This window comes from Saccopteryx leptura, chromosome 3 (assembly GCF_036850995.1).
Source record: "Saccopteryx leptura isolate mSacLep1 chromosome 3, mSacLep1_pri_phased_curated, whole genome shotgun sequence".
NCBI lineage: Eukaryota > Metazoa > Chordata > Mammalia > Chiroptera > Emballonuridae > Saccopteryx > Saccopteryx leptura.
Genome location: NC_089505.1, coordinates 141,788,921 through 141,812,008, shown reverse-complemented (window position 1 = coordinate 141,812,008; position 23,088 = coordinate 141,788,921). Strand labels below are relative to the sequence as shown.

At 43.3% G+C, this 23,088-nt stretch overlaps 1 protein-coding gene across 1 annotated transcript; it reads right to left on the bottom strand.

The window, feature by feature from the left end:
- Window positions 1-13,045: 13,045 nt before the first annotated feature.
- On the bottom strand, window positions 13,046-16,162 carry GADD45A (growth arrest and DNA damage inducible alpha). Its single transcript, XM_066376543.1, has 4 exons — window positions 15,885-16,162; window positions 15,290-15,391; window positions 14,828-15,065; window positions 13,046-13,717 (listed from the first exon to the last, which is right to left on the bottom strand). Exons 1-4 carry the CDS (start codon window positions 15,926-15,928, stop codon window positions 13,604-13,606), a joined length of 498 nt encoding a protein of 165 aa, XP_066232640.1. The 5' UTR covers window positions 15,929-16,162; the 3' UTR covers window positions 13,046-13,603.
- Window positions 16,163-23,088: the final 6,926 nt, after the last annotated feature.

The following is a 23,088-nucleotide window of genomic DNA, read 5'->3' as shown; positions in this document are numbered from 1 at the left end:
ATAAGCATGATTTGGATTTTATATGTAGAACCTATCCAGGCAGTTGAAGAGGCATATGATTTTTTTTGCAAAGAGGCAGTTATTCACTCTGTCTTCTGCGCTCAATTGTTGTGGAGAGTTTGGCAATGCAGGTGCCATGATAGAGAGGACAAAACACTAATGTGCTCTTTTCAGGTTTTAAAATCTGCAGAGAAGAAGAGACCCATAACACCTCCAAGGGGTACAATCACAAAGCAAGCAAAGAAATTGATGGCATTTTGACACTGCCTAGTTGGGACTTGTTTCATATAGTATGTAAACTTCATTTTTAAAACTGTAATGTGTATTGGTCAACTTGCTCAAATAGTGTGTTTGTGGGGCCCTTCCTTCCATTTTTGAGTTAATGAATGGCATTTGCTGTTTATAACAGCAAATGAAAAACTTCACTCCCCCAAAAAAGTTTTGTTTTTTAATTCTACCTTTTGCAAACAACATTAATGATGGTGTTAAGAATGTGCACCCTGTCTAAGGGGTAAGTATACAATTGACCTTTTTGTTTTAATTCAGTACAACCCATAAATGATGTAATTGCTCTTTTCTTCAGGATATAAAGAGAGACCTATTGTGCTCAATTTGTACATGTTATTGCCACAGAATGCATACTGTTGATACAAACCACTGTGCACATTTTATTTTAATATTAAGACTTTGTTTCAAAGGGATCGCTTATTTCTCTAACTGTCTTGTCATGTACAAACTGATGTTTACTGCTCTCAACATTAGGAGTAACTTTCAACCTTGCCAGCATCACTGGTATAATGCATATCTAATGAAAGCACACTTTCCTCTACCATATACTTAAAATGATGATTAAAGCCATTATTTTAAATGTTTGTGACCCCTAAATCCAAAGTTTCTGTTGAAATATGTATTGAAACACCACCCCCAAGTACAAGGTGGTATGGTTGTGTACCCATGCCACCTTCGCGAGCATTCAAAATCAGGTTTTTGAGTTTAAATAGCAATTAGTAACAGTGCAATTTAAGCAATTATTGATTAAAGTTAATAACATTTTATACAATTTTCATAGTCTATTCATTAAGTAATTTTTTTACAGTTGCATCAGGCCTGACGCCGTCTATTCAAAAAGCTCCAAATTATATCAACAATACTGTTCTATATGGGTGACCAATTATGCATTCTTTGGCCTATGTTCTTTATTCTGCAGTGAAGTTGAGGCTTATAAATTAAAACAAAGAAATGAACTTAGTATCTACCAGTTCGTACAGAACTTACTTATCTATAACTCTTTAAAACTAAGGTCTGTTAAAAAGAAATCTGTTTTTGACAGATGACCATGTACAATACCAAGTGATGAAAGTAAATTCAGACCTATTAAATGACAAACGTGTTAAGTCCTCTCGGAGTCACAATACACACAGGCACACTGAGTAGATTTTAATGAATCAATTCCTGTGGGAACAACAACGAAACTAGCTTAAGCACATGACTGAAGACCCACAGGCCTCGCTTCAGGTACAGCTGGGTGCAGAAGCTCTGCTTCCCGGTTTCACCCGCCCCCTTTGCTCTGGAATAGACTTAGACTTACTCTCTGTGCAGGCAAGCCAGCTGCCAGCAATCACAGACACCCAGCGGCTTGGCAACACCACACGGGGAGTCTCTACTTCGGCAGAAAAGACTGAAGAAGATCTGATTGGTCCAGCGGAAGTCACAGATCAATCCCCAACCAATTATGGCAAGAAGGGTTTGCCAGACCTATATTATAAATTTATCCTTGAGGCTGGGGTGAGGGTTGCTAACAAGAAAGAAGGTTTGCAGAAGGAAGAGGGAAGTGAGCAGGACAGACAAGAACACTGAACAGCTATCCCTATACATACATGTCCCTGAAATTCCACTTAGCACATTGTGGCTGGGCAATTGGATCCATCTGCAAAGAATAAGCCATAAAATACTTCAGTTTGACCATTTTCGTTCTCTACGTAAAATTTTCATAGTTCTCACGTTGCTTGCAGGACAAGTAAGTTCATTATCCTTACGAGGGCAAAAAAGGTTCCTGTGATCTGCTTTCTGTCTTTCAGCCTACCTCTCCCCACTCCCTTCTTTAACATTGAATCTCCTAGTAAACACCACAGACAAAGAAAATCCCTTATTCATCACACTGTTCCACCAGGACCATGCTTCAAAATTGGGCTCAAGCATCTCCCTTTCCTGGAAGGCTTTCTTACCACCACCGCCTTATGCATACACACACCGCACATGCCCAAACTAGCCACGACGCACCACAGCACACTGACTTGAATATTCTGTTTGTCAGTTTCCTGTTCTAGACTGCAGGTAGAAACTGCACCGTAATCATCTTTATATAGCAAGTTTTAGCACAGTACTTGCCACACAGTACACACTCAACCTTTGATTTTGAAGAAAAACTGTTCTGACAATCCAAGTAAGTGATAAAGAACCAAATTAACAGAAACAACGTGGAGAAACTAGGTTAGTGGAAACTAACAAACTTAATTGGATGGTGTCTTTCCATATTCAGTTCTATTGGGCTATGTAGTTCACTGGTGTTTTTTTGGTTTTATTTCTTTTGTTTGTTTTACTTATTGATATATTGCCCTCTAATTTACAACACAGCATAATTATGTGGAATATATACATAACATGCATACATAGAAAACTACCCCCTCATCGGAGATGTAATTATTAAGGTACATATATTGCGTACTTCCAGGAAATGAGCTAAGTGCTTTCTATGCACAACAAACCTATGACAGGAACCTTTGCTTATTTTCCTATTTTATAGGGAAAATAACGGCGGCTTAGAGAAGTTACACTAACTTTCTCAACTTCTAGCTAGGATCCAGCATCCAAGCCCAGGTTTTCTGGCTGTAAAAGCCCATTGTCTTAACTGCTATACTCTTGCTCTTTTGCTAGCTCTGTCCTCAACAGTTACACAAAGAAGCAAAATGAAATCAATTCATTTCAGAAGCAAAATGGCTCTTCTCCAATGAGCCATTTCTTTCTTGTTAAGCAATTATTTTGATGATGGTAATATGATTAAAAATATGGGGATATAATCAAGTGTTAAGTAATGATACTAGGAAAGTTTGCAGCTTCTCTGCATAAGTTTTTTCTCAGGCATTTCATTGCAAAAAACTATGCTAGCATAAGAGCACCCAGGGACACAAAATTACTTTTGCCAGGAACTTTCTGAGATGAAAGGGAACAATTCTTCGAATTCGTTCCTGGTTTTTGTCTCCTTTAGTTTTCCTGAGGCTCTGTCCAACCTACTGGATAAGTAAAAGATTAGATCCAATTAGTTTCATCCTCCCTGAGGCTAACCTCTGCTGTCTGGTTGGCCTCTTTGAGAGACAACTAGGTTTACAGACGACTGAGCTCACAGTGCCATTCTGATTTTTCCCCTTCCTTGCCATGTGACTTCGGAGGTGTCTCTTGACTTCACTGAGCCTCAGTTGCTTTAGCAGGAACTGAATTAATCAATGTGACAAGGTGTAAACCAGAAAGTACTAATGGATATAAGAAAAAAAAAGAGATCTCTCACTTCCTGAGCCCCTACCTTGTGCCTGACATTGAGCAGTGAGCTGTACAAAAGCAGGTTTTTATCATGCTGATCAGCTGCTTCTTTGTCTTGTCCAAAGTGTTAAAGCTGTGTCTGGTGCATAACAGGTCAGTTTACTCATCAGTTCAAGGCAGTGCTAAGAGCCATTCCGTTTGTTTGTGGATTGTCCCGCTCTTGGTGGTTCTTGTGCTGTAATCACCTTAGTAAACTAGTGAATTCTGTATCCCAGGGTAGCAAATTGTTCTAGTTAAAACTCTTCCCTGGAAATCTCTTCAACCTTTGCAGAGAAATGTGAATTCCTTATCTCCTGGTGGGCTGACAGCAGGGAGAAGAAGCTGATCAAGTAAAAGAAAGCCCCCCCTCCTCCACTTCCCTGGGATTTGTAAAGAGTGGTTCCTACTGAATTTCAGCTGGGAGAACTCCAAGGGAGCATGCAACATTCCTCAAAGTTCCCTGACAATAAAAATTACCTGAAGTTCTTGGTAAAAAAACCAAATTCTCAGTTTATCCCAGCCCCATTTAATCTGAACCTCCTGGGAAGAGATCCTCAAGCCCTATTTTAAATAAACACCTCCAGGCCTTTTATTATCATCAGAACAATTTGAGAAATTCTGATAATGCAAACGCCTCATTGTTTTACACAGGAAGATTCTGAGCCCCATACTGAGAGGTATTAGCTGGTGGGGATGAAGGGTAGACATCACATCCCTAAGAGAATTAAGAAGAGAAGCCTAAATCAGACAATAGCACTGAGTTTACGATTCAGAAGGGTGAGGTTTGCGGCAAAAAAAAAAAAAAAAAAAAAAAAAAAAAAGGCGCCTTTTCTGTAAAAGGTTCTCTCAGCAATTGCTGCCGTGCAGAATGTGGACCCGTTGTTGCCACATATAGCAAATTTTCAAGAGATAATATAGAAAGCAGAGTTTTTCTAAGAAAATTTTCCATATTTAAATACTGACAACTAACAAAAAAAAAGTTTTTTGAACATAGTATAAGCCAAATTTCTCTTGGCTACCGGTTTCCAACCTCACATTAAGACTTTGTGAGCTATAGTTTCATCTTTCCTTGCCTCTCTCATGTTTAAAGTTATTTTTAAATGGCTTTCCATTGGCTAATGAGAAAAGCCTGGCTCATAGGGCCCTTTGGCCTGGTTCATACCACCTTTCCCACATCACCTGTCATTACAGAGCATGGATTCTAGAGCCAGACTGCGTCTGTTTGCATCCTGGATGGATTTCCCATTTACTGATGATATGGTTCTAGGCAAATTCACCTTCAAAATGGTGATAATATTATCACCTACATCTATAGGGCTATTGTGAGGCTAATAAGTTACTATAAGTAAAGTGCTTAGAACAGTGCTCGGGATGTAGCGCTATATAAATTCTGTGCTTGCCCCCAAAGCTAGCCCCAAACTTGATGAATTCATACCCTCCTGAGCTAGAGTTCCCTATTCCTGGAACACATGCTCTTTACATTCCCCTGCCCGGTCTCTTCATCCCACAGGTCTCGGTGATCTGGCAACGTTTCCCTGCCCCCAGGAACAATCAAACCTTGCATCTACCTATTGGAAAAACAGCTGCATTAGTCTTGCTAGCTTGTCCTTTGCCTGATTAGTGCATGAGCAAGTGGCAGCACCATGTGTGTACTGTCTATGTAAGGCTACAGGTCCTTAACCTCAAGGTGGGTGGTGGATTATGGATTGCCTGCCACCACTGTGAGGGGTCATTTTGCTGTTCATTTGCCTGAGAATCAGTTTTCCCCTGCCTGTTTGCTCATCAGCAGTTGTGAGACACTATTAAACAGGAATGGCCCAGCGCTTTCCAGCTCTGCAGTTTCTCTACCATCAGCCCGAATCCCATCTGGACCTGCCTGGCCTGGGCCACTGGCATCACACTACCCATCATCACTTCTCACCCAGCATCGCAGGTGCCAGGCATCTCCACTAAATTGTGCACATTCTTGAAGCAGATCTTTTTCACTGCTACAGTCCCAGGACCTAACACAGTGAGTGCCAGGTACATGATGGGCTTTCAATAAATAGTGTTCAAGGACTGAAGGTACTGATCTTGGTTTTTTTTATTTAATTACAAACTCCTTAAAGACAAGTGTTCCTATAGCATATATCTGTGTCTTCTCTGCAGGACCTAGCAGAATTATAAATTAAGTACAGGTAGTTCCTAACTTAATGATGATTCGACTTATATTTTTCAACTTCACGATGGTGTAAAAGCAATATTCATTCAGTAGAAACAGTACTTCAAGTTTTGAATTTTGATAAAAACTAGCAATATGCAATACTGTTCTGTGAGGCTGGGCAGTGGCAGCCAGCTGCAGCTCCAGGTCAACCATGGGATCATGAGGGTAAACAACCGAAACTCCACATTGTTGTATTAAAACCATTTTCAACCTTCAATAGGTTTATTCTGACATAATGCAATCATAACTTGAGAAGCATCTATAATTTGTACTGTTTGCAAAATACAATGCTAGCTAGCTTCCAATCATAGAGCTTACAGCTTTTACCCCATTCCATCCTCATATGCCATCCAGAGATTTCTACCCTTTGAACTCCCATAGCAATTCTCTGGGCCCTTCTTATGTTACTGACTGAACACTATTTTTTTTTTCTTTGCTTTTGATTATATTTATTGATGTATATGTCTCACTGTTTCACTAAACTATAAATCCTTGAGGCCAGACATAATGCTGGTGGTTGAGGCCAGACAGGTTCGCATTGAATTTGGGCAGATGGTAGAAGAACTGTGGAGCCAGAAAGTGTCGGGCCATACCTGTTTATTGGAGGCTCACAGAGACAGGCAAGCGAAGAAACAAAGGAAAAGCTGCTCTTCGCAGTGGAGGGCAAGGGATTGAGAAAACCACCTGTGGGGGGAAACAGCTGTGTTAGGCTTGCTCACTGTTTTACCTGCTGCAAGCACCTGGCCTGGTTTGTGTGTGAGCACGTGGCATCACCATGTGTGTATAGTCTATGTAAGGCTATGGATGTTTGCCCTCTGGGGCAATTCTCCCAGATCACTCTCCTGCCACTGCAAGGTGCAGTTTTCCTGCTCACTTGCCCTTCACTACAAAAAGCAGGTTTTCCTTTATTTATTAGCCTTTTTTTTTTTTTTAATTCACTGGCCTGTCTTTGCGAGTCTCCAATAAAGGGGTATGGCCCTATGCTTTCTGGATCCGCAGTTTCTCTACCATCTGCCCGAATTCAATGCTAACCTGCCTGGACTCAACCATCAGCATTACATTTGGCTCATCAAGCAGGGTTCAGATCAGATTGGTATGGATCTGACGATACCTTTGAATGGTGGGCTAGAGGAGTGGCCATTGTTCTCCAGCATATGGTCCTCGTGGCTGTGAGCTGGGTGTTTCTTATAGCCAATGAGAAGAAATCGAGGGCTCTGTGCAAGAGGCTGCCTGAGGTCAAAAGCTCCAGGATGAGCTACAGACTGAGTTCCCACAGTGGCATGAGCTGGAAAAGTCACTGGAGAAAGAGTTGCAGATTCGAGAACTGTAGGTCAGACTGTAGGCTTAGAACCAGAGATGGTGTGAACTTGAATGAGTGCTGGAGAAGGAGGCCAACTGCTTTTGAGAGCTGCGGTGTGAGGTGCAGGCTGAGCATCAACAGCGTGTAGAACTGGAATGGTCTCTGGAGAAAAATTATGAGTTCGCGAGTTGCAATTTACCCTGGAAGCTGAACATTGGCAGCAACAGTTGTTAGAGAAACAACTGCAGGTTCAAGAGCTCAAGTCTCAGCTTTAGGCAGAGAGCCGGCAGCCACAGGAGCCAAAGTGGTGCCAAAGAAGGAGCAGCACTTGTGCTGGCAGAGTGGCTCAGAGTTGGCGGGAAGAGGCATTTCCAACTCCTCCTTTTCAGAGGAGGAGGTTTAGGCTGAAACTGCCAACTGCAGACTCAGAGCCCAGCTGGTGATTGCCCAGAAAGTAAAAACCCAGTAGTCAAGAGTCCCCCAGGAGTGGGCACAACCCCCTTCACAGGTAGTGGAGCCCTCTGTGGGCCAGCCCTACACCCAGGCAGAGCTGATGGAGTTGGGGGTACAATTCAGACAGAAATCCACAGAGCCCCTGGCAGCCTGGTTACTGCAGTTGTGAGACACAGGGGTAGATGACATCATGCTCTTAAGAACAGAGATGGAGAAATTGGCTGCCATTACCACACATTCCTCCTTGAAGCAGCATCTTCAGAACTGCCATGACAACCCACAAAACCATACCCTATTAGGATGAGTGATGGCAGCCATTCATACAGTCTGGCAGAATGCTGGAGACTTGCCAGGGGCAGTGAGTTGGTGGCAGTCCTACAGTGAGCTGCCCAGGCCCTTTGGGGACTAGGTATGAAGAATGCTGCTTTCAATCCAAGGTCCTGTCGACTGGATGAGAAAGTGTTCATGGCAGAGATGAGGGACCTTATTCTCTGTAGCACGCCTGCATCCCTTTTTGGGTCACTAGTGGCTATCTTGCGCACCCATGTGGGAGCAGCCCATCAATGTGGTAACACAAATGGTAGCAGATTTGGGGGATCTGGAGGCAGCATGGAATCATAAAGCTGTGAGGGTTGCTTCCCATGCTGCCCCCTCCCCTAACTAACAAGAGAAATGGGCCTGCAAAAGTTACACAAACACAGATGTGGGTAGATTTGATTGCAGCTGGGCAGATAGGGAGAAATTAGATGGCAAGCCTAATAAAGTTCTTTTAGAGCTTTGGCAGCAGCTTAAATCAAACCAGAGATTACTGGTAGCTGCTGGGACCATTCATCTCAGTGGCTGAAACCTCTGTTCTGGTTTAAGCTGCTGGGTTTTTACTTTTTGGGCCACCACTGGCTGGATTCTGAGTCTGCAGATGGCAGTGTCAGCCTGAACCTCCTCCTCAGAAGAGGAGTTGGAAATGCCTGTTCCTGCCAACTCAGAGCCATTCCACCATCACAGATGCTGCTCCTTCTTTGGCGCCCATTTTGGCTCATATGGCTGCTGGCTCTTGGCCTAAAGCTGAGACTCTAGCTCTTGAACTCACGGTTGCTTCTCTAATGACTGTTGCTGCCGACATTAAGCTTCTAGGGCAAATTGCAGCTTGCGAATCCATAATTTCTTCTCCAACAACCATTCCAGTTCCAGGCACTATTGGTGCTCAGCCTGCCTCTCACACTGCAGTTCTCAAGAGTGGTCAGCCTCCTTCTCCAGTGTTCATTCCAGTTCTGGGTCTCAGCCTGTAGCCTGACCTGCTGTTCTCAAATCTACAACTCCTCCAGTGACTGTTCCAACTCATGCCATTGTTGGTACTCAGTCTGCAGCTCATCTTGGAGCTTTCTGACCTCATTCAGAGCTCTCAGTTTCTTTTCACAGGACTGTAAAAAACACCCAAACCACGGCCCCTAAAAGGACAGCCACAGGGAACCATACGCTAGAGAACAAGGACCACTCCTCAACCCCACCCTTCAAGGGTGTCAGCAGCTCCATACTGATCTGATATGACTCCTGTCCACTATACCAAATAAAATGCTGGTGGTTGAGGCCAGGCAAGTTTGCACTGAATTTGGGAAAATGGTGGCGGAATTGTAGAGCTGGAAAGCCTTGGGCCATACCAGTTTGTTGAAGGCTTGCAAAGACAGGCAAGAGAATAAACAAAGGAAAACCTGCTTTTCGCTGTAGAGCAGGGGTCCCCAAACTACAGCCTGCGGGCCACATGCGACCCCCTGAGGCCATTTATCCGGCCCCCCGCCACACTTCCGGAAAGGGCACCTCTTTCATTGGTGGTCAGTGAGAGGAGCATAGTTCCCATTGAAATACTGGTCAGTTTGTTGATTTAAATTTACTTGTTCTTTATTTTAAATATTGTATTTTTTCCCATTTTGTTTTTTTACTTTAAAATAAGATATGTGCAGTGTGCATAGTGATTTGTTCATAGTTTTTTTTTTAGTCCGGCCCTCCAATGGTCTGAGGGACAGTGAACTGGCCCCCTGTGTAAAAATTTGGAGACCCCTGTTGTAGAGGAAAAGGGATCAGGAAAACAGTTCCTCACGGTGGTGGCTGAGTGAATTAGGGAACCACACCTTGCAGTAGCAGAAGAACAATCTGGGAGAATCACCTCCAAGGAAAAGCACCCACACCTTTCCATAGAGACACACATGGCTCTCTGCCACGTGCTCATTCACTAATTGTGCAAAGTGCTTACAACCGGTAAACCGGTGAGCAAGCCTAACCCAACTGTTTTCCCCACACCAGAGTATGTGTCTGACTTTGTGTAGGCTTCAAAATCACTACCATAGTCCCTTGCTCATAGTAACCATTTATTAAGTATTTCATGGTGGTCTTCATAAATACAATCTTTTCAGAGTTTCTTATATTTATATAAGGATTTTTATATAAGGATTGTTAGAAAAAATAAAGATTCAACTCAATCTGAGGGATGCCGCTTGGCATTTGTAATGTTGGTGGCCAAGACCAGGCAGGTTCACATTGGATTTGGGCAGACAGTAGAGGAACTGCATTGGGCCAGCATTGGGCCAGTACCCCGTTTAATAGAACCTCGCAAGAGCGGATGAGCAAATGGGCGGAGAAAAATTGCTTCTCAGGCATGGCAGCAGGCAAACGAACAGCTAAAATGGCCCCTCACAGTGGTGGCCAGGCAGTCTGCACTCTGCCCTGAAGGCAAGCACCTGTAATCTTACATAGACTATACACACATGGCACTGCTCCGTGCTCACCCCAGTCAGGCACAGTACAAGCGAGCAAGCCTAACACAGATGTTTTCCCAACAGTGTTAAATCATATCATTTGGAGTTTTATTCATTTGAAGGAAACAGTCATCATTGCTTGAAGCCTTTTACTACGTATCAAAGAATAAAATTTAACCCATATAGTTGAAAATTGAGGAAATAATGATACATTAAGTCTCTCAAAACATATGCTGGAAATGCTTCCAACTGGCAATATAAAAACAGCTCTTTCCTAGAAATGATCTTATTTTCTTTAGCTGGAAAGTAATATATTATTTTAGGGGACTAGTGACCTTCATGAGTCCTTTTATTACAGAGGTTTAACTTACAGAGAGCCTTAATTAATTGTATAGAGGAAGAGGCAATGCTACTTATGACACAGAGGTGAAATTGCCAGTGGAAAAGATAGGCATTTTCCATCTTAGATAGATGAGGGGACTTTTGCTCCTGTTGTAACGTTTCCACCAACTTTTAATAAGTAGGTTTAATGGTATTTAAAGCAACAAATGAAGAATATTAGCATCAATTTGAGGTAGAAGCTGTCCAGGTAATTGAACATGTTTATAATTAGCTTATGTTTCATGATTGGATTTTTCAATACCCTGTTAATTTTATATTATGTTCAATCAGGAAAGAATAACAGATAAAATTTAAAATCCAAAATAGTAGGTTTGCATTGTTTTTACTGAAACAAAGCAACCTAAAGTATGTATACTTCATCTCTTTAAGCACAATGAGTTAGAATAGAGATTATAAACTCCTTTCTTAAAATTCAAGTTAGAAGCAGCAGACATTTCTCTGATGCCATAATGTTTTCCTTTGCTGTTTCCTGGGTTCTAGTGATAGACACACTATACCGAGCACCTATCAAATGCAGGGTAGTTTGCACTGATTAGTATTTCTAAATTATTTAGTCAACAAATATTATTTCAATACTTCATTGGTTGCTGAGAAATGTGCTTAGTACTGAGCTGTAATTATTGAGACGTTAGTTCTGACCTTCAGAGAAGTTACAGTCTTGTAGGAGAGACAATAACTCTGCAAGATGGGTCATTTTCTCAATTTCACAGATGAGGAAAACAGGATGGGGAGGGTCTACTACTGGCCAGTCCCCAGGCTCTTTCTACCAACCAACTCTGCTTCTGGACCTTCCGTTTCCCTCGTTTAATTCACTCACCTCTGCAGCAGAGTTTTTAGGTAATTGTGGAAAAGAATTGAAAATCCTTACTTTAGTGGGAAGGTTAAAAAAATCTGTTTAAAATTCACTGCCCCCAATCCTTTGGTAATATAAGAAACAAATATTAAATACCAGCCATGTTTTGGATTGAGAACTGGCTTACATAAAATACAAGGCCTAAAAACCCACATTTCTTACAGATGTGAAAAAACAAACTTAATTGCAAGGTGAAGGGCTCATGGGCCTATGTTATTCATAAACTAAGCAGAAACTTGGAGTTTTTTATTATTAGTTGTTTTTTCTTCCTCCTGTGATTTTAATATTTGCTGATTGCACATAGTTACTGACAAGGATGGGAGACAGATGTCAGGGGAGCCATGGAGGGTAGTTTAAGAAGGCGAAACTTCTGTGGACAAAAGCTATGTTAGGTTTTGCCTCAGTACGCAGTTTGGCTTTCTTTGGCTATCTCTACAAGAGGCTGTTGCAGTTAATTATCAAGTGATTGTTCCAACTAAAGGATGACTGTTTTGCTGGTCTTTTGCTTTTTTTCCCCATCTCTCCCATCCGACATAATTTAACTAGACCCCTCAGACCACAGCAGAAATGTCAGCTGGAAGGCACACAGCTCTCAAAAAGAGAATAAGGGCACCAGAACTCTGCCAGGCCACTTCCCTGTTTGTTCTGGAAGTATGGTTCTGCAAAATGCACAGCCCAGACTGCTAGTCACTTCCTAATTGACCTGCTTACCTACAGCCTCTTGTCCCAATAACCCGTCTTTCACAGTCCCCAGTGTTATCTTCCCAGAACACCGACCACGTCACTCCCTGCGTGAAGGCCTGTGCACACTGCCCCAAGTTTACAGAAGGAAGCCCAAACCTAAGGGTGACACAGAACGCCCTTCAGTCTGAGCTGCATCCCCACCTACATTTTCAACTGTATCTCTCACTATCTTTCCACACCAGAGGCACACACCAAATCACCCTTTGTTCCCAACAGGTTTTGGTCTTGCAGGCCTCCACACATTTGCACAAACTAGTGTTATTGTCAGCTATATCCTTTTACTCTCTTCAGCTGGGGAGATAGAACTCATGTTTTAAGACCGACATAAAATGACCTTTCCCCATAAAAACATCACTTGTCTTGCAGGTAACTTTAGCCACTCTCTCCTCTTTGCTTCCTTAGCATTTTGCATATAATTTCATTGTAGCACTTAAATCTTTGAACGGTATTCTCTTCAGACTTGCAAGAATGATCTCTAATATTTCTTTTCCCTAACTGCAACTCCAACTCATCTTAAATCACCTTTATTTTCTGACTTTGTACATAGTATAGAGTGGGCCATCAGTAAAATATGTTAAATAAAGAATAAAAAATAAAATTATAGCCCAAATGTTTAAAAGTAGAAAAAAAACCCCATATAAATACATATACATAGATATATATATCTATATACAGACATACATATCTATGTATGATTTCTGAAATGTTCATATTAAAAAAACAAAAATAAATAAAATCTAAGTTAAAAACAACAAAAGCACACATTAAGAAATGCAATAATTCCATACCAGTTTATTGTAGGTATTGTTTCAAAAATTTTATAGCATAAATAACCTTTCATGTCATAAAATAACTTAGTGCAATTTATAATAAAACTTTGAGAATTTAACATCTCATCAAAATACAATAAAATATGGTTTTAAAATATGATTAACCCTTTCTGCTTTTCTTTTGCTTGAGGGCATATAAACCAAAAGTACCCAAACTACTGCCGCACATTTAAACTTTAACTAAGCATATTTGGTTTAATTAAATATTAACACAACCATCCTAAATTAATACATAGCTTGTGTTCCTTCCTTCCTGGTTCTTTGTAATTTTTGTTCGCCTTGTATTTCTGTTTCAACACAGTTTCCTTCTTCATTTTCACCTCTTTCATTCTGCAAAGTCATCTAACTCCGGGCCCCCAGAGCGTGTAGTTGAACTCAGCCCCTTGACATCAGTTTCTGTAATCCTTGCATCAGTGTAGGGAGTAACTGCTTGAGTAACTACAAAGGTATTTCAAAACTTCAGTGCAATTTGGTTCAGTTATTTTCATTTGGATGCCATCACCGTTCAGGGAGATTAATCACTGGAACCCACTGATCCATGTAGCGACTTTCCCGGCAAAAACAAATAAGTTGACTTAAGGCAGGATCCTTCCATTGTGATGAATGTGGATTCTAGAAACAAATTAAAAAAAAATTAATTTACCATTTAAAAACCAGCATTTGCTAATAGTTATGCTACTTTTGAGAGAAAGACACTTGAACATTCTATACTTTGGCTGTGTGACATGGAGACCAGTTACAACCATAAAAAATAAAATTTCTTCCAGGTAGTTTGGTTTCCTGCAATATCATTAAAGGTCATTCTGTACTAAACTCTGCACTGCAAAGTTGAAACTAATGCAATCTGCTGAGCTATATACATGTTTGCATGACAATATTCATTCAGTTTTGCACAAGAGTATGGATGGGTCTGTCTTACCAGACTTATAATGTGGTAGAAACCTGAATGAAACAACTGAGAAATATTTCCATGCTGTGCTCACAATGTGAGAGCTGCATATAACAGTTCACTAGAATTGCCACCTGTTATTGTCCCAAAAGACAGAGTAGTATTTTGTATTTTTCAGGAGTAGCAAAAAAGTTGCAAAATTAGGCTGCCACTTAACTAGACCAGCCAAAAAGTAGTGAAATGTAAAAGACAAAGCTATCACATGTGCCTCTACAACCACAAGTTATCTACCAACCAAACGTTTTTATCAGGAAGAAGAAGAAAAAAAAAAAGCTCCACTTAAAAAAATTCCAAGATTGCAAAGAAAAAATTTCCACTCTATCTTCTTAATGTATTTCTAGGGAATTAATGAGGTCTGTCTCCTACACCATTTCTATTTTTAGCTTTGACTGGCAGAGAATGAAGCTGACTCCTTAATGAGAGTGAGCCAGGAATTTATTTGGCTTTATCTAATCGGCCCTGCTAAAGGAATTAGTCACGGGGAGGTAGTGCAGATGTAGGTAGGGAGTAGCTGGGCCGACAGTGCTGACTCATAAGGATCTCTTCCGCTGCTGGCAGCCTTCAACATGCTTAGACACGTTCTGTACCAGAGAAAATCCTGATGATGAAACCGGCACATCTCAGCTGAAAGTCCAGCCACTCTTTAAGGGGACAAAGGTAGCCACGCTCTTGGCCGCCACCCGTTCCACTCTGCAGTCAGGCGACTCTCCGCCCCGGCTCACTTTCTTGCAGGACTCTAACCCCGACCAGCACGCAGACCCCTGGTCCCTCACCGTCACCAGCACGCAGTGGAGGTCCGGGGGCTGCTCTGCGCCCTCGCTCGTCCCGGGACTCGCGTCGGTCTCCAGGAGCAGGAGCTTGGCCAGGCGGCCCGGGTTGCTGACGCGCAGGATGTTGATGTCGTTCTCGCAGCAGAACGCCTGAATCAGGGTAAAGTGGATCTGCAGAGCCACATCCCTGTCGTCGTCCTCGTCCGCGGCTAGCAGGCACAGCACCACGTTATCTGGGTCACTGCGGGCGGCGGGTGGGGCAGGTGAGCGCGCAGGCACCACCAGCCCCCGTGGACGCCCGCAACACCCGCCCGGGGCCCCGGGGTCGCGCCCCGACCCGCTCGCTCCCCCTGGGGTAGGCACCCGCCGGCAGATGGACAGCGGCAGGAAGCTGCGCCGCGGGCCCACTTCCCGGGGTTGGGGTGGGAGGGGGTGCCACGAGGGACGCGCGAGGGTTCCACTTACACATTGAGCAGCTTGGCCGCCTCGTACACCCCGACAGTGATGGTGCGCTGACTCAGGGCTTTGCTCAGCACTTCCTCGAGGGCATCCCCCACCTTATCCATCCTACACGCCGGCCAGAGCAAAGGGTTGCGTCAGTCACGGTCCCCTCCTGGCCGTCGCAGCCCACTCCCCCTGCACCGCGACCCTCCCTCACGAGTGCATGAGCCACTGCGCACCCCGCTTTCTGCAAACCCCGGATCCCTCAATCCCCTTCACCCCTCGCACGCCCGGAGGCCGGGAGTCGCGTGAGAAGCCCCAAGAGTGCCACCCGCCACTCTCCCGCGAGGGTGCTGCCCCAGGCTGCCAGCTGCAGACGCCGCACGGGCCAGGAGGGTCGTTTCACTCTTTGCAAGGGCTCGGAGGGGCTCGGCCGAGTTGGGGTGGTGGGGAGGTCTTTCCGTCTGAGGGCAGCCCTGGGAGGTCCCCGAGGGAGAAAGGCGGGAGGTGCCCTCTGCAAACTTTTACCGGCTTACTCCCTCGCACACCTTCTACAGCCCGGCTGCTCCCGGGTGCGCGCAGCGAGAGAGAGTTTAGGGAGAGGCTCTGGCCGACTTACCTTTCGGTCTTTTGATCTCCAGCCGAGAATTCCTCCAAAGTCATATTGCAACTGCAGGTCCCCCACAGAGAAAGAGCGGCGTGGGGACTGCTCCTGCCCCAGAGGGCGCGCGGGCGCCTGCTCTGCACTCCCTCACAGGCTCCCCCGGCGCCCTCCGCCACCGCGCGGCCCGCCCCTCCCGCCGGGATCGCTCGCCAGTAAGCTCTCGGTCCTTCGCCTAGCCTCGAGAGCAGCCGTCACCTTCCCGGTAGCTGCCCCAGAGCCACTGAAGGACAAAGGCTTCGCTTACTCAAGTTATCCTGCCAACCTCCAGCCAACCACTTCCCACCTCATTTGCATACGCGCGGCCATTGGGCTATGTAAATCAGCATTGGAGACAATTTGACCTCAGCTCCTGGAACAAGGGGAGGAGCTGCATGGAAGCAAGCCTAGGGGGCGGGGGCGGGGCCGGGGTAGGGGAGGGCGGGGCCGGGGTAGGGGAGGGCGGGGCCGGGGTAGGGGAGGGCGGGGCCGGGGTAGGGGAGGGCGGGGCCGGGGCCCCTAGCTGACGCTCTTATCCTGTCGGCCGGGTGGGCAGGACAGAAGGGCTTTGCAGTGGAGGGGTGCGGGGAGGCCGCGGGTTGTCTTCACCTTGGGCTGGAGCAGGTTGCCAAGTGTATTTCTAGTTGGTGCACATTTTTAAATTGTCGTTTCATGTCTTTTGTCTTTAGGAGTTGCTATTAAAATCTATTTTCGGGGTTAAGGCACCCAAGTCTAGTAATTATTAGTAAGCAGGTTACATAAAAAGAATGTGTCCAGACCTCTGGGGCAAAGTTGACCTCAGAAGTGTTGTTTATGAAAGTCTAGGCAAAGCTGCTTATTAGTAGTAATATTATTTCGGTGCCCCGATGGCTGGTTTGATTTATTTTGGGAAGGTTGCAGGGGTTGGAAGCTCAAAAAAGAAAAATCAACACATTCGTGTTTGGTGATGGCAGGGAACCAAGTTGGAATCTTTTCCACAGAAAGCAGAAAGGCTTCCCACCTGCCCAGGGTAACTGAAAAACTGTGTTCAGGAGGAGCTGGTTACCACATGTGTGTATCCTAGCCTTACAACCCAATACATTTTGCCCAGAGAGCCTTTCCCAAAGTAGAACCTTCTGCACCCCCACTAGCTCAGAGACAAATGTCCCACACTCACATGAGCCATATAAGTCTAAATTCAAAATGCTCTCAGTATGCCCTATACTCCCTTTTATAAGGCAAGTATGTCACTATCTTCCACAGAGAACCTGTGATCTCACTATGAATTATTGATGTTAGGTGCTGAATCATGAAGCTGCAACTGTAGGACCTTTTAGTCATATGCTAAAATTTCACCTTTGAGATAATGGCAACATGTGGGTGGAAAGTAAGCAGTAGTGACATATTTTTGAAAAGCAAACTTTAAAGTATAGACTTTCACTGAATAGGATGAAAGTTCTTTCCTTTGTTTTATGAGTTTATGCAATAACTGCAAAAATATGTCTTTTGGTGACTGAAGTCACCGCAAGTTGTGAAAATGCCCTCCTATGCTTGCATTCAAAACAGTGCTTGCATTATTAAGGTTACTATAGAGTCAAAGGTCACAGATTGCAAAAAGACATGGGACTTTTTGCACTCATATATTTGTATCACTTGACACAATATTCTCCAGGTCTCTTTGTCTTAATTTAGTGAAAAAGAAAAGTGATAGATTGGTTTTTTGGCTCATTTATTTGAATTGCTATTTTGCACTTAATTGCTAACTGCATTGTCAGCAAGGGACAATGTTTGAGTAAAGGAATGGTGGTGGCTAATGCATAACTTTATCCAAGGGTGCTTGTATATTTCATAGCTATACCTTAAATCCTAATGTAATATTTTTGTTAAAATAGTCCTTAAACATGAAATTTAGGTAAGTGCTGAAGTACTTTCAGTTTTGCAGACAAAACCTGCATTAAGCACTCTGTCTTGAGTCATCATTTGGAGATTGCTAAACTGTGTTTTGTGGAACTCCAAGTTCTATACATGAGGCATTTCTTAGGGGTTCTTTGGAAAAAAGTGTGAACACGGCAGCCTGACGAAGAATGAGGGAATCTGAATTTCTTGACAGCAGGAAATGTGACTTCATCAACTGGGTATTCTCAGCATCTAGCCCAATTTCTGCATTTGGTAGAAGCACAGTCAGTATATATTGAGTTGAACAGAATCTGAGAGTTAAACAAGATCTCAAAATTCTGCCCTCCTATGCATTGCACGAATTCTAATATATCCCACATTTAACTTTAGTCTGAAAACCTTTGCTCTCCTCCTATAGACAAGAACTGTGCAATCTCTGGTCCTTTGCTATTAAAGAGCTTACCATTTTATTGGTATATCCGTGCTTGAACTGGATTTTGGGACAAAATAGTAACACTGTCATCAGCTAGCTATGCTGAAAGTCCCATGACTTTAGTCATCTGAGCAGAAACTGCAGGAGAGTAGAACCCCATGTATTGTTTATAGCAATTCAAATGAACCACAGCTCGAATAATGCCTCACCCAAATCAACTGATATGCAGTAAAAATATGGCATAAAATGATTACTTTTAATATGGGCCTAGTTCCTTACTCAAAAACTATAATACATGCTGTGTTTGACCTCATGTGAAAATGATTTGTTCAAGTGCTATGAGGTTGTTCTCTGTGAGATAAGTCCAGTCTTCCAAGATTCAAAAATATTTATTTGTCATGCTTTCTGACTCAGATAGGTTACATCATTTTGCCTCATTGCTGAGTCTACCTAGAATGTTTCAAGTGGTAATCTGAAAAATTGGTCCTCAAGGCTGGAAGTAGAAGCTACATTACCTACAGTTATATTGTAGTTAGTGATCAGAGATGATATATTTCATAAATGCCTATTAGTCATGGGGGAAGTTGGTATTCAATAATAAATCAGAGGAGCTTCTCTAGGTCACTATTTTATACATACATATATATAATAACTCCAATTTGTGAAATCATATTTAAGACTACCCTAGGTAACTTCTAGTGTTTCAACTGCACAGAACCACAATGGCCCTGTAAGGATGCCAAATGGTATGTTTGGAAATCAGATGGAAATATGATTGTTAAATTGTTTTAGCACTGCTACCTACTTTGCATATTTTCTTCACTTTTAGCATATATATATATATATATATATATATATTTATACTATTGGTTCTATCATATTAAATAGCAATTTTTCTCTCTTTTAAAAATTAGTCCCTTAACCTCTGAAGAAATTTGATACTTATTATTTCAGTATTAGGTCATTGTTCACATTAAAAGAGATTAGGCTATGACAGATTCTTCTACTACCTATCTGAAACTGTATTATATTGTATTTTATTGTTAAAAACTATAAGGTTCCTGATTTTGTTTGTTTGTTTGTTTGTATAAGCCTGATGAAGTTAGTTTCTAAAGGCAGGCTCTAAATTTTCCTCATTTTTCCCCCCAGAGGAAATTATTCAGACAAGATTTACTGTCACCTAAAAATGTAAATATATGTCATTTCTTGGGATCAATACTTCTATTTGAATTTAACATAAATGTTTAGTTTCTTGGACCATTAATAGGGTAGGCAGATTCTAAGATGTCTTCAATAATCTGTAACACCTGATTTCTTTTCTTTATTTATTATTATTTTTTTTTGTATTTTTCTGAAGCTAGAAACGGGGAGAGACAGTCAGACAGACTCCTGCATGCGCCTTACCGGGATCCACCCGGCACGCCCACCAGGGGGCTACGCTCTGCCCACCAGGGGGTGATGCTCTGCCCCTCCGGGGCGTCACTCTGTTGTGACCAGAGCCACTCTAGCGCCTGGGGCAGAGGCCAAGGAGCCATCCCCAGCGCCAGGGCCATCTCTGCTCCAGTGGAGCCTCGGCTGCGGGAGGGGAAGAGAGAGACAGAGAGGAAGGAGAGGGGGAGGGGTGGAGAAGCAGATGGGCGCTTCTCCTGTGTGCCCTGGCCGGGAATCAAACCCAGGACCTCTACACACCAGGCCGATGCTCTACCACTGAGCCAACCAGCCAGGGCCAACACCTGATTTCTTTTTCTTTTTTTTTCTTTTTTTCTTTTTTTGAGTGAGAAAGAGAGGAGAGAGGGATAGACAAGGACACAGAGAAGAAGGGAGTGAGATGAGAAGCATCAATTCTTTGTTGTAGCACCTTAGTTGTTCATTGATTGCTTTCTCATATGTGCCTTGACCAGGGGGCTACAGCAGAGTGAGTGACCCCTTACTCAAGCCAGTGACCTTTGGGCTCAAGCCAGCAACCATGGGGTCATGTCTATGATCCCATGCTCAAGCCAGCGACCCCATGCTTAAGCTGGTGATCCCACACTCAAGCCAGCGACCTTGGGGTTTCGAACCTATGTCTTTAGCATCCCAGGCCAGTGCTCTATCCACTGTGCCATCATCTGGTTAGGCTATAATACCTGAAATTAAGTTGTTTAATCCTCTTCTCTTGAGTGTGGGCAGAACTCATGCCTACTTCTAATCATGAGGATATAGCAATTGCTGGGAAAATAGCTGTGTTAGCTTGCTTGCTGGTTTACCGGCTGCAAGCACTTCGCTTGATAGTGCATGAGCAAGTGGCAGTGCCATGTGTGTAGAGTCTATGTAAGGCTATGGGTGCTTGCCCTCAGGGTGGGTTGCAGATTGTGGATTGCCTGCCTGCCACCATGAGGAGCCATTTTGCTGTTAATTTGCCTGAGAAGTAATTTTCCTCTGCCTATTTGCTTGTCCACTGTTTGAGACTCTATTAAAGGGAGTGGCCCAATGCTTTCTGACTTCACAGTTTCTCTACTGTCTGCTTGAATCCAGTGTGGACCTGCCTGGCCTTGGCCACAGGTATTACAGCAATGATGTTAGGCTATTACACCCACAGATATTACATTATATGGCAATGGTTAAAGAATTTTGCAGCTGTAATTAAGATCCCTAATCAGTTGACCTTGAGTTAATCAAAAGGAAGATTATGCTAGGTGGGCCTGACCTAATCAGGTGAACCCTTTAGAAAAAAGCCTATGCCTTCTCTGAAGAGATAATGAAAGCATCAGGGACTCTTTTTCTTCATTGCTGGCTTTCAAGAACAAATTTCTGCAAGGAATGAATTTTGACAACACAAGGGAGCTTAGAAATAGATAATTCTCAAATTAAGCCTTCAGATGAGCCCGGGCAATATTGATTTTAGATTTGTGAAACCCTGAGAAGAAAATCCAGCTATGCTATGCCTGAACTTCTAACCTGCATAAACTATGAGATAATAAGTGAGTGTTATCTTAAACCATTAGATTTGTGCTCATTTTTTCAGAACATCAGAAACCTAATATAGTCCTTTTAATGCCATTTTGTTGTATTTTCAATAAATCCTTACTCTTTGGAAATTTTCTTCAGCTATTAATGTTTATGGTAGTGGAGTTATGGTGTTGCTTTGAGCTTTAGGCTAACCACCTTCTGTTTCTATCAGCTGTTCTCATTTCACCAGTGTTGGGAAAACAGCGGTGTTAGGCTTGCTCATTTGTACTTTGCCTGATTAGCTTCTGAACATGTGACAGCACCAGGTGTGTATAGTCTATGTAAGGTTTTGCATGCTGGCCCTCAGGACTGATGGTGGATTGCTGTGAACCAGTGCAGCTAGTAATTCCAGGTCCTGAGGGAGAATGGCACGGAATTAAGAAAATAGACTCACCGAGAAAAGAGGATGGGATCGGGAGGCCTCTGCAATGCTGATGGCAATATCAGAGAGAGTGAGCCCCCAGTCTTGCTTTATTATATAGCATAGACAATTAAAGCCTTTAAGCCAATATACAAATAAGAAAGTTTCTGATACAAAGCCACTTATCTGAGGCATAAATGGGATTCCTCATAAAAGTGCACCACCCCATATCATGCAACAGTTAAGGGTGTGGGGAAAAGCTTAGTTTTCAGAAGGGTGTTGAGAAGATTTTAGTATTAGAGGGCTGGAGAAGAGCTTAGTCGTAAACTAAGCCCTAGGCTGTGAGAATTTTGTCAGTTTATAGTCTGTCTCCCACAGTGGATTGTGGATTTCCTGCCCACTACTGTGAGGGGCCATTTTTGCTATTCATTTGCCTGAGAAGCAGTTGTTCCTTGACTGTTTGCTCATCCACCATTGCAAGTCTCTATTAAATGGGAATGGCCCAACGCTTTCTGGCTCAGCCGTTTCTCTACTATCTGCCTGAAGCCAATGTAGACCTGCCTGGCTTCGGCCACTGGCATTACAACCAGTCATGTGGGGGCCAGCCAGTGGAGGTGTCAAATGAAGAGGTTCACTAGGAAATTTTCAAGGACTTCCTCATCCCATTCCCCCCTTCCCTGAGTTAAATGTGTGTTAGAAGGCTTCTTCATTATAAGATAGGTCTCTATTTAGTGGTTAATTAGTGGTGAAGAAGGTAGGTTGTCTGAGTTGGTAATTGCTCATTGGTAGTTTGTTCTGGTACCTGGAATAGGTTTTTGAATTTTCTATCTCTGAAACAGAAGAGATGATTCTTTTCACTCAGGCATTACAAAGTTCTCTTTTTCTTAACTTTTAACAGCTCAGTCCTTGGACTTCTTCTCTATGTACACTCACTCTCTAGATGACTTCATCCAGTCTCATGGCCTTAAATATTTATATGCTGATGACTCCCAAATATATTTCTAATCTGGCCAGTCATCTCTTCTGAAGCTCAGGCTTACTCATCATCTCTGTTTCAATATACAATAAACATCTCAAATTTAAAATGACAGAAGCTGACCTCCTTACTGTCCTCCTGTAGGTCAATGGCAACTCCACTCTTCCCATTGCTCAGTCCCCAAACCATGGTGTCATCCTTGACTTCCTTCCTCCACAGCCCGTGTCCAGTTCATCAGCAAAATAATTCAACCATTTCTCAGGGCTGCCACCACCACTGCCACCACCACCACCGCCACCACCACCGCCACCGCCACCACTACCACCGCCACCACCACCTCCGCCACCGCCACCACCGCCACCGCCACCACCGCCACCGCCACCACCACCACCATCTCCCACCCAGGTAACTGCAACAACTGGTTTTCCCCTTTCAGCTTTTGCCCTTCTGTACTCCCTTCCTGCAACCAAAGTGATTCTATAAATAGCAAGTCAAATCAGTCAATTCTCTGAGCCAAACTTACCAAAAAATACAAACCAACAAAGGTAGA